Genomic DNA, 14035 nt, shown 5'->3' on the forward strand with positions numbered 1-14035 from the left:
GCTACAGCTTTCATTCTGTTAGTATAATCGTTCATACCAAGCTTAGTAAAATAATCTTAAGTTCGTTATTTTACATCATCCCCCACATTCACTTCCACATTCAAAGATGTATCGTGCTGATTATAACGTTGATCACGGTTACAACTGCTTCAAGCTATGTCCTTACCTAGCAATCACTGTTACAAATAAGATTTATTATGCTAAATGCTGAAACATAAGACAACAATATTTGTACTTAACTTCTAATAACGTCTGACAAAAACTGTTAATCATGATCATTCTTTGACAGTTTATACGCGTATGGTGTATGATTTATATATTCTCGTCGTGTCTGTAAATACATGATAGTCACCTTTTTTTTTGCATTTATTAATGATATAAATATCAGTGTATATTCTGATCATTCAGGGATGAAGTTTGTTTAATTATATGCATTCAGTGTGGTTTCATTTTGATACCCACTCATATCCATGCAGTTAATTATGTTCAAATATTTTCTTTTAAATAGACACATAATGTTCAGATCTGCATATCGTGAGTGACAGATCAAACACCATCACTCATATATTTAAACTTCTTCAAAGGCTCATGAAATGGTACGTTTTGCAATTAGGATATATATATATATATATATATATATATATATATATATATATATATATATATATATATATATATACTAATTGCAAAAGGTACCATTTAATGAGCCTTTTATTTATTAAATACATGTACTGGGGTTTCGTTTTCTTGGTGAACAACGATACCCGAAGGTGATTTATGCATAATGTACAAAGATTCGAAATAGTGAGTTCGCATCATTCGCATCATTCTATGCCACACGTGTGAAGTGCTTTCTATGGGAAGAACCGAATACTTCCAGGGCACAGACGACGTATTGCGGCATCATCTGTGTATAAATACCTCACCGTAGGTCAAAATCTTTACATTACGGAAAGTCTTGTCATTGAGAGGTCTGTTTCAATATGTTGTCACTTGAAAAGGAGTAATATCAGGAAGAGGCAAGGGAGTAAATTGCGCGGGAAGGCCAGACCACGAGGCGAGAGTGAATCAACTGTTACTTCTTAGGAAGTATAACCCATAAAGCAAATCTGCAATACCATGGCAATAAAACAGGAACGAATATGGACTCTGATTCATGATTACGGATTAAATATATACAGGAATTATAAACTTCGTACTTCTCATAAAGTGTAACTCATAAACAAAACTACAATACTTCGTAACGGCAATAGAACGCACATGGATAAGGACTTTGATTCATGGATAGAGATTTAAGGGAACTTTAAAACGCAGTACTTCGTATGATGGAAATTTTACATCAGGTTTTAAAAAAAAGATAATTTCAGATGAAATATTGTTTGCTGAGGCATGGATCTTACTACATCATGGAGAGAAAAGACGTCACTGAAGACAAGCAAATAGCCCTTTTGATGAACAAAATAAACCAAAGGCAATATTTAGTATGATTTTGAAAAGAGTTTGATGTTCACAAATATACCAGCAATATATAATGCACATAAATGATTTTTGAAATATAATGTATGGTTCATGAAGTTTTGTTAATATTAATACTGCTATAATCTGATATCAGACGTCATATCACATTAAATAGTCATTAGACAATTGACGGCGTTCAAACAATTGGACATAATTAAAATTACATTTCATACATAAAATATACTACAAACAGTCTTGAATGCGTAGAATGTTTATGCAATATCTCATTTAAAATCAGCATTGTTTCTCTATATTTAAACAATCGGAAACATGAAGATTTTAAGTATAAAAATGTAACAAAGCACATGTATGCTTTGAAACAATGACGACGTATTATACCATGGGACTGATGCACACTGATCGGGAGATGAAAAGGCGTACCATAATACAACATTGTATTGACGAACTAATAGCCTCTTCAACCATGTTTCATCAAAAAATGCAACTCAATTGCAGATTATCTACTGCTTAATAAAAATTGAACCTCAGAAAAGTCGATTAGTCAGTTTCTAATGAAACGATATTTGATGGTGTATCCAGTCTCCAAGGTAGCTGATTTTCGTTTTCAAGGATAATATATAAGTTACAGTTTTGGCCGAACAACTGAAAAGAAGATGCAAATGGGAAAACTGCAGCATATATATATATATATATATATATATATATATATATATATATATATATATATATATATATATATATATATATTGTCATTTTTAATATTTATATGTTGAATAATTTATGTTTGTTATAATTCTGGAATGGAAGCCTTACCGACTTCTTACTTTACGAGAAGATGCGGCCAGTTAGGTTTAAATATTCTTAATATGTTTTTTAACATAAGCCAATGTTTCTATATCTTGCCATATATATCCATAAATTTACTTGATTCTAGTACATTTTTAAAAATCTATTTACAAAATATACAAACTGTAAGTCCTTTGAAATGTGATAAAATAATACAAAGAACATAGGCAATACATTACCCGATAACAAGGCATAATTGTGATGTACTTACAAGAGCGTTGAACATTACCTGTCACTGTTATCTGAACAAAGAATATCCATAGCTTACTTGGGTTAGGAATATCGCTTCTACAGAGGCCTACATGGAATGCACATTTCTTTACATCATTCTTTTCTTTACATAGGATGTTGAACTTAACCCGGAAATTTTAATTTATTTGAAACCACGAATAGGTATGTCAAGTTCATTATATGATACAATTTGCAGAGTAATTTACATCGTACCATATTTCTTCAGCTTCTCTTCTAACTTTTTTATTTCAGTTTTACAATCAAGTTCCTTCCAGGACAGAGGTATAACAGGAACATTTAAGCCGTCAGCTGCAATTTGTTCTGCGTATTTTGCAAAAAAAAAGTTCCAGAAACTTGTTTCATCTCCAGTTGCATCTGCCGTTATTTTCCACTCTGGATAAACAGTTTTGTAATCCTCACAATAACACGATTTTTCAACGCCATTTTTATAATATACAAATTGCATATCTGACGATGACACAGATTCAGGACACGTGCTCGTAACAAGGATCTTAGTCCCTTCATAATGCCCTCCGTTACATCCCTGCGGCCTGTGAAGCGTTGTGTAATGCTCTTCATTATGACCAGCGTGGGCTACCATACAGATCGCTCCACAGAATGGACAACTATTTGTGCACCCTATAATGTATTTCAAAATTCTTTTCGTAATTTCGTTCTTGATTAACTCGTGGTTTTCTTTTAGGTATGAACACATTTCACTTTGTATCTCTTCTGACGCACTTTTCAAGCAGTGCGACAGACGTTCGAAAAATATATTTAGGTCGAATGCTCCATTTTCTCTTAATTCATGAAGTATATCAATGTTTTCGAGAACAATAAGTTCTCTTGTTTCGCTGCGAAAGGTTTTGAGCCAAATGTTAAAATCCGATCTCCCAGTCACAACACTTTTTTGTAAAGCTTGCCATAGGCTATCCTCTATTGCATTAAGCGTGATAACAAATTTATCTTGAAGTGGGTTTTCCGTTTGTTCGACATATTTTTCGATGCGTGTACAAATGTAATGAGTTATACTAAGGAGTGGGTCTCTGATGAAAAGTTCAAAATTTTCATAACATGCGTCTCTAGCCAAATTTATCATGAGGTCATATATAGCCATGGCTTTTGTTGTCGGTATAAATAACCCGCGTCTCAAGTCTTTCTCTATCGTGTCAGGGAGAGTATGTGATATCCTGTGTAAAATCCCTTTTCTCAGAATTTCTCGACATTGAACCGCTAAAATGTTTACTGTCTCATCATTGTTGCAAAGACTCATGAATATCCTTAGGTAGTGCATCTTCTCTTTTTCTAACAAATTTCCGAGACTGTTTTGAATCTCACACTTTTCATGAATTCTCTGCAAACGTTTAATAGCATGTCCACATACAAGTACTGCTAAGTAGACTTCCTGGTTTGGCTTCAACAGGATAAGTTTCCTATTTTCTTGGAAGTGTTCTTTGATATCCTGTACAACCTGTTCAATATCATGCTGCGAATATGGTCGAAGGAAACCTTCTCTAGATTCAAGTGTGGCTTTTACTCGGCGAAATAGTGATTTGGCTAAGTCTTTAATTTGTTTCTTTCGCGACAAACCAATCTTAACTGTCCAACATTGAACCTTTGTTAGCATGGAATCCCATTTAAAATCATCAAGATCGTACCTTGACAGACTTTTTACTCGCACCCAATGCTTCAAGGCATTTGTTCCTGATGAAAATGCCCTGGAAAGAGCATCAAATGCATCATCCTCTATGCATATGTGTGCCGGACGAGCTGTGGCTCCTTCTAAAATATTTGACTTCCAAACGATCCAATGACCGTCAAAAAGAATAAATTGTTCAGCTTCTGTTATGGTACTAAATTCCGATAATTTCACTGACTGGACCAATTGTTCTATGTTTCTTCTCAAAGTAGCATTATATTTTAACTTCGCATCTGTTAGGGAAAATTTTCGTCTTTGATCTCGTTTAAACTCTCTAAATTTGTCTTTTGTTTCTCTGTGCAACTCGTTGCTCAAATCGTCGAAACGTTTATCCATAGTAACTGACCATTTCTTCATTGTCTCACTAAATAATGTGTCAGCTTCGCTTATGAGGGCAGAAAAGTCTTCTCTCTGCCTTAAGCGTGCGTTTGCAATTGTTTCTCTCACCTTAATTTGAAGCGTTTTGACAATCCTTTCGAGCTCATTTATATTCTCGGTGTTTTGTATCAGTATGTAGCCTGTCGACATAATATTAAGGACTGGTTGCCTTAATTTCCAATTTGCTTCGCACCAGTATTCCTCGAGTTTGGCCATAACCTCGGTCTCAATTGTGTTGCGGAACAGAGGGACGAAATCATCCTGCTTAATAGCAGACCATAGCTTTTGCAAATGATTGATGAAAGAAGAGAGTGTATTGCTTGGTTTTCCTAATGTTTTCTTGACCAGATTTCGCTTTAGTAGGTTCAGCTCATCACTATACCTTGTATTAATTGGTGCCATAGGCTGACTTTCCTCGAAGAGATCTGGCAGGTAATATACGTCCTTACTAACGTCAAATTCAATAATATCTTTGAACGATTTGAGGTTCGTTTTCTCAGCCTTGCAGGCCAATTTTGTCATCTTATCCAAAGAATCTTCCAATATTCTTCCTTGTTGTAGAAGTGTTTGTTTATCGTCCTTTTTGACATTATGATGAACAATTATGCATTTTGGCCTGAATCGTGTTGTCATTTCCATTCTCAAAAATGCATGCACTGATGGTGGAAAAAGATCATTAAGATAAGTGGTATTTGCTCCCATCACGTTCAGAATAGTCAAGTCTCCAAGACCAATAACAAAAGTAAAAAGTTCATTTTCGTGAAGGACCATCTGTCCACTTGCTGAGTGTTCTGGTGCTCGCAACCCTTCAGTGTCTACTGCTAAGACATAATCTATTCCTAATGTTTTACTGTATGTCTCCTCAACTTTAATTAGATGGCAATATGCACCGCGTGTACATCTACCGGCACTTACGGCGTTTTGGCATCCAAACAAAGCGTTTAACATAAGAGATTTCAATGAGCTCTCTATTCCTATAGCTGTTATTACTTTCATTCTCACGGCTCTTTTGTGCTTCCTCTCAAGGATATTATCGAGATTTCTGAGTACATCTGTAACCCACTGAATTGGAACGGCATTTGCAGAGCCATCAAAAAACTCTAGCGGATATCCGTCCAGTAGAATTTCAGCCGCAAGTTCCGGCAAATTGTGCTTCAAAAGCAAATGTCGAAATCGCTCAACATGCAAAGCTTCGTATATTTGACCAATCTCTCTCATGATATTCTCTAAACCAAAGGTGCGTAAAGCTAGTTCCTTTTCTAAGTCTATCAGTCTACGTTTTAGCTTCTCTTTTCCAGCGTTCTCAGCCATTATAAATTCCTGCATAATATTATGGTAAGTTTCATATACTTGGCTTAGATCCTCTCTGGATAAATCATCAATTTCAAATTTTAACCATCTGAGGAATAATTTTCTCTCGCTTGATCTGCTCACAGAGTCCAGAAACATATCAACCAAGCTTCTTTTGTCTCTTCTTTTAAGAATTTCTAGCTGTTGTGCTCGACACCTTTTCATAGTGTTTACTCTTTCCGCCACATAAATCTGATGATCTTCATTATTTTGTTTGAGCGTTGCTCTTAATCTTTCTTTATCAGCAGTAGCCCACTTGATCCAGGGATCACATTGAAGGGGAAGAAATGAAGCCTTTCTATCTTTATACGGGGTTTTCTGTAATAGTGTGGACATAGCAAGAGCCTTTTTCTTTGTTTGTAGAAAAATATCAGTTTTAGCATCGACCTTGACGTTTATGTCGGAAGAACAGGCTTTTTCTAGACATACACGTTTTCCCTCAACCAGTTTCATTAGTAGAGATCTTGTCTCTTGTACAAATTCCGCTCTTTGTTTGTCAACAACCTCCAAATACTCCACTTGATTATCTGCCGCTCTGAGATTGTCCGCAAAATTGTCAATAACAGCTTCATCGTCATCTTGGATCTGTTTGTCAGTTAGTATTACGAGCACTGTGTTTCCCATGTCGAGACAGTACTGTATAACATGTCTACATCTATCAAGATACTGCACTGTAGTCAAGACTGTTATGATATTTGCAAGTTTTGATAACACTGCAAGGTGACTTTCAAACCGATATGCATCTCCATGCAAGTTGAGAAACATTACCGCATCTTTGAAATGATTATCATTTTTTCCATCCAATTTCGGCAAGGGAATGTACCAGCTAATGTCTATCAGGCCATCAACTAGATATCGATGCTTTGTGGATTTAGGAGAGTCTCTGTGAAAGAAAATAGAATGCGTCTTCTCAGTCACACTGATCACACTATTTATCAAAGCTGACTTGGATAATTCAATGTTACCTACACGAATGAAGGCGACGCTACTGAAGAATTCCTTGACAAGACGACCCTCTCTCACAAAGATGTTTCCATCATGTTTTGTTTCCCACGTCATCACAAGATTTTGCAATGGCCATAGAAAACATGTTGGCCGGACTGGAGGTGCCTGTTCTTGAATAATGAAGGGAATGGATAATCGACAGTTCCACATATGAGACACAAGGTCTTGTTTGCACAGATCATCGCAGCATAGAAATACAGCAATTACGATGTCCATAGGATTGAGGTCTAATTCTCTCTTTCGTTCCGCTCTTCTATTTATCTTTTGTCTCAAACTATATTTTCGATCAGTTCGAAACGTGGACGGCTCTTTATCTTCACTTCTTAAGATAGGGAACTCCCTTGCCCTGTAATCGTACCTCGCAATGGTATGCAAAAAGTAGCTCGCTAATTCGTCCTGACATTTTGGCAGCTCATCGCACAGAGAACATTTTGTTATTTGGTACATGTCATCTCGAGATAAGCGTCCAGGGTATTTGTCTGTCAAATTCAAAACTTTAAGGATCATTAATAGTTTATTTTCTGTAGCGCTGAAGTCAAGGTCCACATCTGTCTTAATTGCTGTACTTTCTCTTTTTGTTTTTGAAGTCTCGGTCATCAATGTTTGCTCATTTACATGTAAACTCAAATCTATCTCTTTTTCGGTCAGTCTTTCGTTTCCAATATTATTATGATTTCTTGGACTACTTTTATCATACTCTGACCGATCGTCATCTTGTACCTTTCCATTTACAGATCTTTGGTCTTCATGGGCCTGCTTAATCTGATTTAGTAATTTTTGTTTCAGTGATATATTTTGAGTGATGGAACGTTTTTGGTTCCGATTCCACTGACTGTCACATTTCTCTGTTCGAGCTGAATCATTTCTGTCCATTGTATCTTTGTAGGGCATGTGTTGGTTATACTCATCTGAACTTTCAACACCCCTTCCAAATCTGAGTAATGTAATGAACACTAAAAACCCCAAAAATAGACTTAATAAGATGACGATCATCATCTCGATATTATGTTCTAAGAGATTACAGTTTGGTATTCTTTGTGAGAAAAAGTAAGAAACGTATTAACGTTGTGAGCGATAAACTATTTAGCATAAGCTTGAATTGGTAACTCAAGGTATTGGCATGATATATATTAAGGCGATGTAATCAATGTATGCATTTTCATGAACTCAGGTTTAGCTTCCCTTATAATACATGTCTACGCCTTAATATTAGAAAGGACCACTCCCCCTTCCAAACAATGGACAATACAAAACCGAAAAGCCAGAACATCGTTGCAATCAAACCAAATCATACTAAACAAAAGGCAACAAACGAAACGCGTGAATTAGATAGTTTTCTTTTCCTGAATAAATGAAGCAGAATGAAGTCCTCACATTTTCATAATTCAAATGCTTCTTCCGGTTCCGGGCTATGAGAGTTACCATTCTTAAGCGAAAGTCTGTATTCTATCATTCTCAGAGCAGTTATAAAGACGATGAACGACCATTTTTCGATTGATATAAATACAATATAATGTTGCTGTTAGGTTACGCTCGCTCTCAGTGTGTCGTTCATTAATTGTCGCAGCTCCTTTAATTCGTGATTGAATAATGCCATCAAATCTTCTGTACTTCTTTCCTCGGAATTATTTCATTGAGATTAAAGTTCTGTTTTTCATTTGAAGTTCTTGTGGAGCCTGGCAGTGTAACTGAGTGTGCCGCAATCGTCTTCCTAAAAGAACATAAATTCTTGGCATCAGTTGTAGAAAGCGATCTAACTTATATACTTAATATTGAATGCATTCAGAATACACCGTTAAAGTAGACAAATTTAGGTTTACAACGTGGAGAATTTTTTTTACATCGTTGAATGTACATATATATCGTTATTCCTATAGATTTACCACTTATTAAAGCGTGATTAAAACACACTCTATATTATTTTGTCATTACCTTTAGAGTTATCAATACGCAGAAAAAAATGAGACGAACAACTAGATTCATTATTGGCGTTTTTTACATGTTTTATGCCTGGTGCTCTTAATCTATATTTCTTGCATTGCTCTTTCAAGTGTAGGTGACCCAGCAGCAGCGAAGAACCATTGAGTGTCGTGTAAACAACTGCAACTTCTAATATAGTTACGAGTCTATGCTCTTAAAATAAATAACAGAAAAGAGTGAAAAGCAACAAGCTTTTTAAAATTCAACAAACATTTATTTCCCTGGATACAAAGTGATAATAAAAGAGAGAACATACGATATTGTTAGTTAAATTGCAAAATATTCATAGAATTACAGACAGAAGTCCAAATAATTAAAAGTTCTGAATAAACTTTAGTAGAAATAAAAACTAAATCCAAAGCTGAAGTGTTGATGTGTCTGTGATAACCTGTATAATGCTCATGAGCCAACGGTCTTTTGTTGAAAGACATTAATATAATTCCAGGTTTGAATTCACTATATATCCCAAATAATGCATCTGTCCAAGAATATTATTTTTATGAGTACTCTGTATTTCCAGAGAAGATAATCACTGACTTAAATAATCTGAAGAAATAAATTCCAGCCCAAATGAAAACTAAACACAACAATAATACAAATTGATTCTTTTAGATCTTAAGCACGAAATAATACTTTTCTCCAGTAACAAGCTTGTATAGTCTTCTACTTGACCTCAGGTCACAATTAGCATTTTCAATTTTTTAAAAAAAAAAACATTTCGTAATGGAAAACACCGTCTAGAATATTCTTAATGTTAACAAAATAAACTGTTAGTTATTATGGGAACATTTGTTGCTGGGTTCTTTCTCACCAGTCATACTGGCCGCCACGCATATTCTATCATGCGCTGAGAAATGGCGTTAAACCCAAAACAAGAGCGGATTGATTTGTTTTGAATACAATAAATACCCAAACCCCTAATTTGTTGGGAAATGGAAAACTTACGTTTCCCGCTTTTTGATATGGTTATGACGAAAGAAAAATAAGGGGTTTCTTCTTTCAATATGCTTAGCTTTAACAAAAATGTATATTATTTTATTTTCTTATTTAATAGTTTCACATCATCCAAATTGCTCTGTCCGAACAGGTAGAAATAGTTATTCCACATCATATTGTTTTACGAATGGCCAAGTAGCTATGGTTTAAGGCGCATAAGAAAACAAGCTATCAGATCTATATGAAAGCATATAAAAAGAGAAACACCAACCCTTCATATAAGGATATACTGTTAAAGGTGTAATTCATTGGTATAAGACAACTCTAGTCACAGTTTGACAATATGTTTCTAATATTAAGGAATTATTAAACATTATCAGCTTAATAAGTCAAAAAAAAATAATGCATTTGCGTGAAATCTACGTTTTTCATAATATACGGGCTAACATGAGGCCAATTTCTTTATGTTAGGACTGAAAATTTAGAGGATAAGCTATTTTCAACCCTGTGGTAAATTACTAATTTGAACATAAATCCGCCAATTTTGTATAATTGTTGGAAACAATATCAAATCCATACTAAAATTAATATTGTCAACATTAATAAGCAAATTTAATCATTAAAAGATCATGCAGACAAGTTTGGACTTGCAGGAACATTCTTGATCACGAAGAACTAAAGGGCAGAATTAATTGAGAATGGTGAAATATTTTAAGTAGTAAACAAGATAAAATTTGTTTTAAGACCAGCAAATTTGCAACAAATATATTCTAAAGCTTCTTATGCTACCTTAATTTATTATTCATTATTGTTATTATTATTATTATTATTATTATTATTATTATTGTATCAGCAGCAGCATTAACATCACAACAAATGACGATCATCAATTAATACCTCGTTAAGAACAGCAGTGACATACATGCACATTACTTGAAATAAATCTTTTGGTAGTTCTGTTGTATATTATTGTTCATGTTGATCTATTATTTATTTTTATGGCTTGATCAGTATCATGCCTGATTATGATAATTTTGTTTCTGATCGAACCATGGGCTCGTGATAGAATTGACCTAATTGGTTTCTCGAGCGTCATAAATGTTAGAGATAAAGAATTTAGAGCAGAACGTTTTTCTGGAGGTATTTCTGCCGATGAAAAAGAACAGGCAGCAATGCTGTATTGTAATATCTGTTAACTTAAATCAAAATATATTGCCCAACTGAAAATGTGCCTATATTTACAAACCTTACAGGAAGGCCTGATTTTGGTGTGGTATATATGTCACCTTAACAATCCTTAATACAATTAGAGAAAGATCTATTTACCATTGTATAATTATGTATCCGAACCCAGCTTTTATTATTGTGAAGACGTCAGTACATTTCACACTACAGAACTTGTTTTTATTATACCTGATAGTAATACGATCATTTATAAGAACAAAGTCTGTATTAAGGATGTAGATTTGGGGCGGCGGGGGCGGGGGTGGGGGTGGGGGTGGGGGGCTAACAAGGATAGAAAAGAGTTTAATCAGTATGGTGAGAATTTACTGAAGTTTTCCTTCTTCAGATATATGGAAGACTTTTGCAGATGGCAGAGGTGGGGATGATAAAGGTATTGCAAACTTTACATGTATACAAGATAACGCAACTACAATCATATACTACGTACGTTTAAGATCAATAACTTTTGGCATGTATAGCTACCTTCAGGGTTGGTAGCAGGATTGAATCTGCTCACCAACCAATAATATATCAATATACTCTAGTTGATACCATTACACTTGCAGCTAAAATTTATGAATGTATGTCTCAAAGAGAGAGATACATAAGGAATGAGATACAAATATATATATATATATATATATATATATATATATATATATATATATATATATATATATATATATATATATATATATATATATATATATATATATATCGTAAACATTTCATAATATATTTCAAAAAGAGAATAATCAACTCGATACTGCTTTATATTCTTTTATGAGAGTATTTGTTGTTCAGCGCACACTTAGTAGTTCAATATGATATTACTAATGGATCGGGTTTCTTTCAACGAAACTGTAAAGCACCAAACACTCTCGCACCGGATTCACTTAAAACCCTTGAGAAATTATCATATGACAGCTATCTTGGTGTCATATAAGTATCATATAAATATGTACAAAAACATACCCAAGCACGCATGCAACCAATACCTAACAAAGAAATGGTAAGGTCTTGAAAAGGCACTTTCAGAGATTAATTCGAAACACTTCTTGGGATTTTATAATATCTAAATACCTCGTTCAATAGTAGCCATACCACACAGGATGGTACAAGTTGTTTTCAGAATTGCTTCATACATATGATGAAATGAACCAAATTTCAGCGAAACAACCAATAGTCTATATGAAAACTTGGACAACAACAAAGTAAGGAAATGGTGAAACATTCTAGAGAATATTAAATCGTTTTGGTAAACTGTCTACAAAATCTAAATTCCAGATATTTGATACTAAAATAACAAAATTTTAAATTATGGTCAGAAGTTTTGGAGAAATTACGAGAATTTACAAAGCAAATGATATTGCTGCTGTACATAGGCCATTTTATAAATATATAATTCGGTTAAAATCATACTCATATATAATGATTTTGGTAGAATTCCAGTGCCATTAGCAATATACAATAGAATTCTCAAATACTGGGTAAAGCTATTAAAGCTGACAGAGATTCCGAAACAAAGTCATAATCTACAATTGATTCCAAAACGAAAGCGATATCTACAATTAATTCACAAAACAAAGCGATAATCTACAATTGACATAGAGCGAACCGTGTGGTAATCTTAGAATAGGTATGTTTCGTGACGGTACCATATTTTATTTTCCATACACAATAATAGTAGTAATAATAATAATAATAATAATAATAACAACAATCATTATCATTATTAATATTAGTAGTATTAGTATTATTAGTATTATTATTATAAATATTATAATTATTACCATGATTAGTGTTATTATTGTAGTTTTTGTTGTTGTTATTGTTGTCATTATTACCACCTCAGAAAACACATGAAAAGTAGCAAAGTAAATTCATGCATAAGTCTAATATCAACACTTCTATGTCACTCATTATATAGAAAACAGTTGTATTATTCATGGCTCGTATCATGAAAACGTTTACAGTTTTGTCTAAAATAGAAAATGTTATGATACTATTCTGCAATGTTACTCACAGAACTTCAAGCCCAGGTCCAGCGATGCAGCCCTGTCACTGTTCTAGAATGCGTGTAATTTTTCAGACACGTGTACCAACTTTTATAGCTGCTACCCTGATGCCTAGTATACGGCCTTGAACAAACTCTTACCAAGATACAACAACATATTATTACTAGCAAAAAACTAATCAATATTTGGGTCGTGCTGTGTACTGAAAATGGACTTATTATAAATACGTGCCACTGCAACGTCATTAAAGGAGTACAACAGCGTTTTCAAATCGAACTATGTTTTAGATAATGACACGTTCTTTTCTTCATACTAAAATATGCTTTAAAAACACAGAGAGATTAAAATAGCTCTTTGTTATTGCTAACACTTTAAACTGTTTCTAACAAATACAATAGTTAGTCTCATTTCAGATTTCAAACGATTAGGGAGCATTTCTTTCATGTTACAAAACCAGAACCATTTCCACCTGGGTCTTTTTGATACTTTATAATTTCTTTGTTTACAGAAATACATAATAAAACGGGAATCAAATGATATATGTAAGTGTAATGTAGTCCTAGTCTGGATAGGCAACAAAGTTTATCTATCTACCTATCTATCTGCATGTCTGTATGTCTGACTATATATCTATCTGTCTATCTCTCTGCATGTTTTCTATCTATCTATCTATTTATATATCTATCTATCTATATATGTAATAAAAAAAAAAGCTTAGCAGCTTTTTACACATTCTCAGCCCGATGGTCTTTTTCACAAAATTTACAATTTAAACTGAAAAAGTAGAAAAGTATTTTATGTATGATCTTTGTTATCTTGAAATAACAAAATTCTTTTCTAGGTACAGTGAATCGGCGTTCAAGTTGTACCTTAAAGGTGTCTTTGTCCC

At 33.9% G+C, this 14035-nt stretch overlaps 1 protein-coding gene across 1 annotated transcript in view; it reads right to left on the minus strand.

The window, feature by feature from the left end:
• Positions 1-749: 749 nt before the first annotated feature.
• LOC149800024 (interferon-induced very large GTPase 1-like) overlaps positions 750-14035 on the minus strand; it is a 35715-nt gene continuing 22429 nt past the window's right edge. The window contains exon 2 of the mRNA XM_089959544.1: positions 750-8699. Coding sequence (XP_089815670.1) covers positions 2759-7984 — 5226 coding nt within the window. The 5' untranslated portion in view covers positions 7985-8699 and the 3' untranslated portion in view covers positions 750-2758. The remainder of the gene's footprint in view (positions 8700-14035) is intronic.

This window comes from Sinohyriopsis cumingii, chromosome 5, assembly GCF_028554795.1.
Source record: "Sinohyriopsis cumingii isolate HCF-2022 chromosome 5, ASM2855479v2, whole genome shotgun sequence".
NCBI lineage: Eukaryota > Metazoa > Mollusca > Bivalvia > Unionida > Unionidae > Sinohyriopsis > Sinohyriopsis cumingii.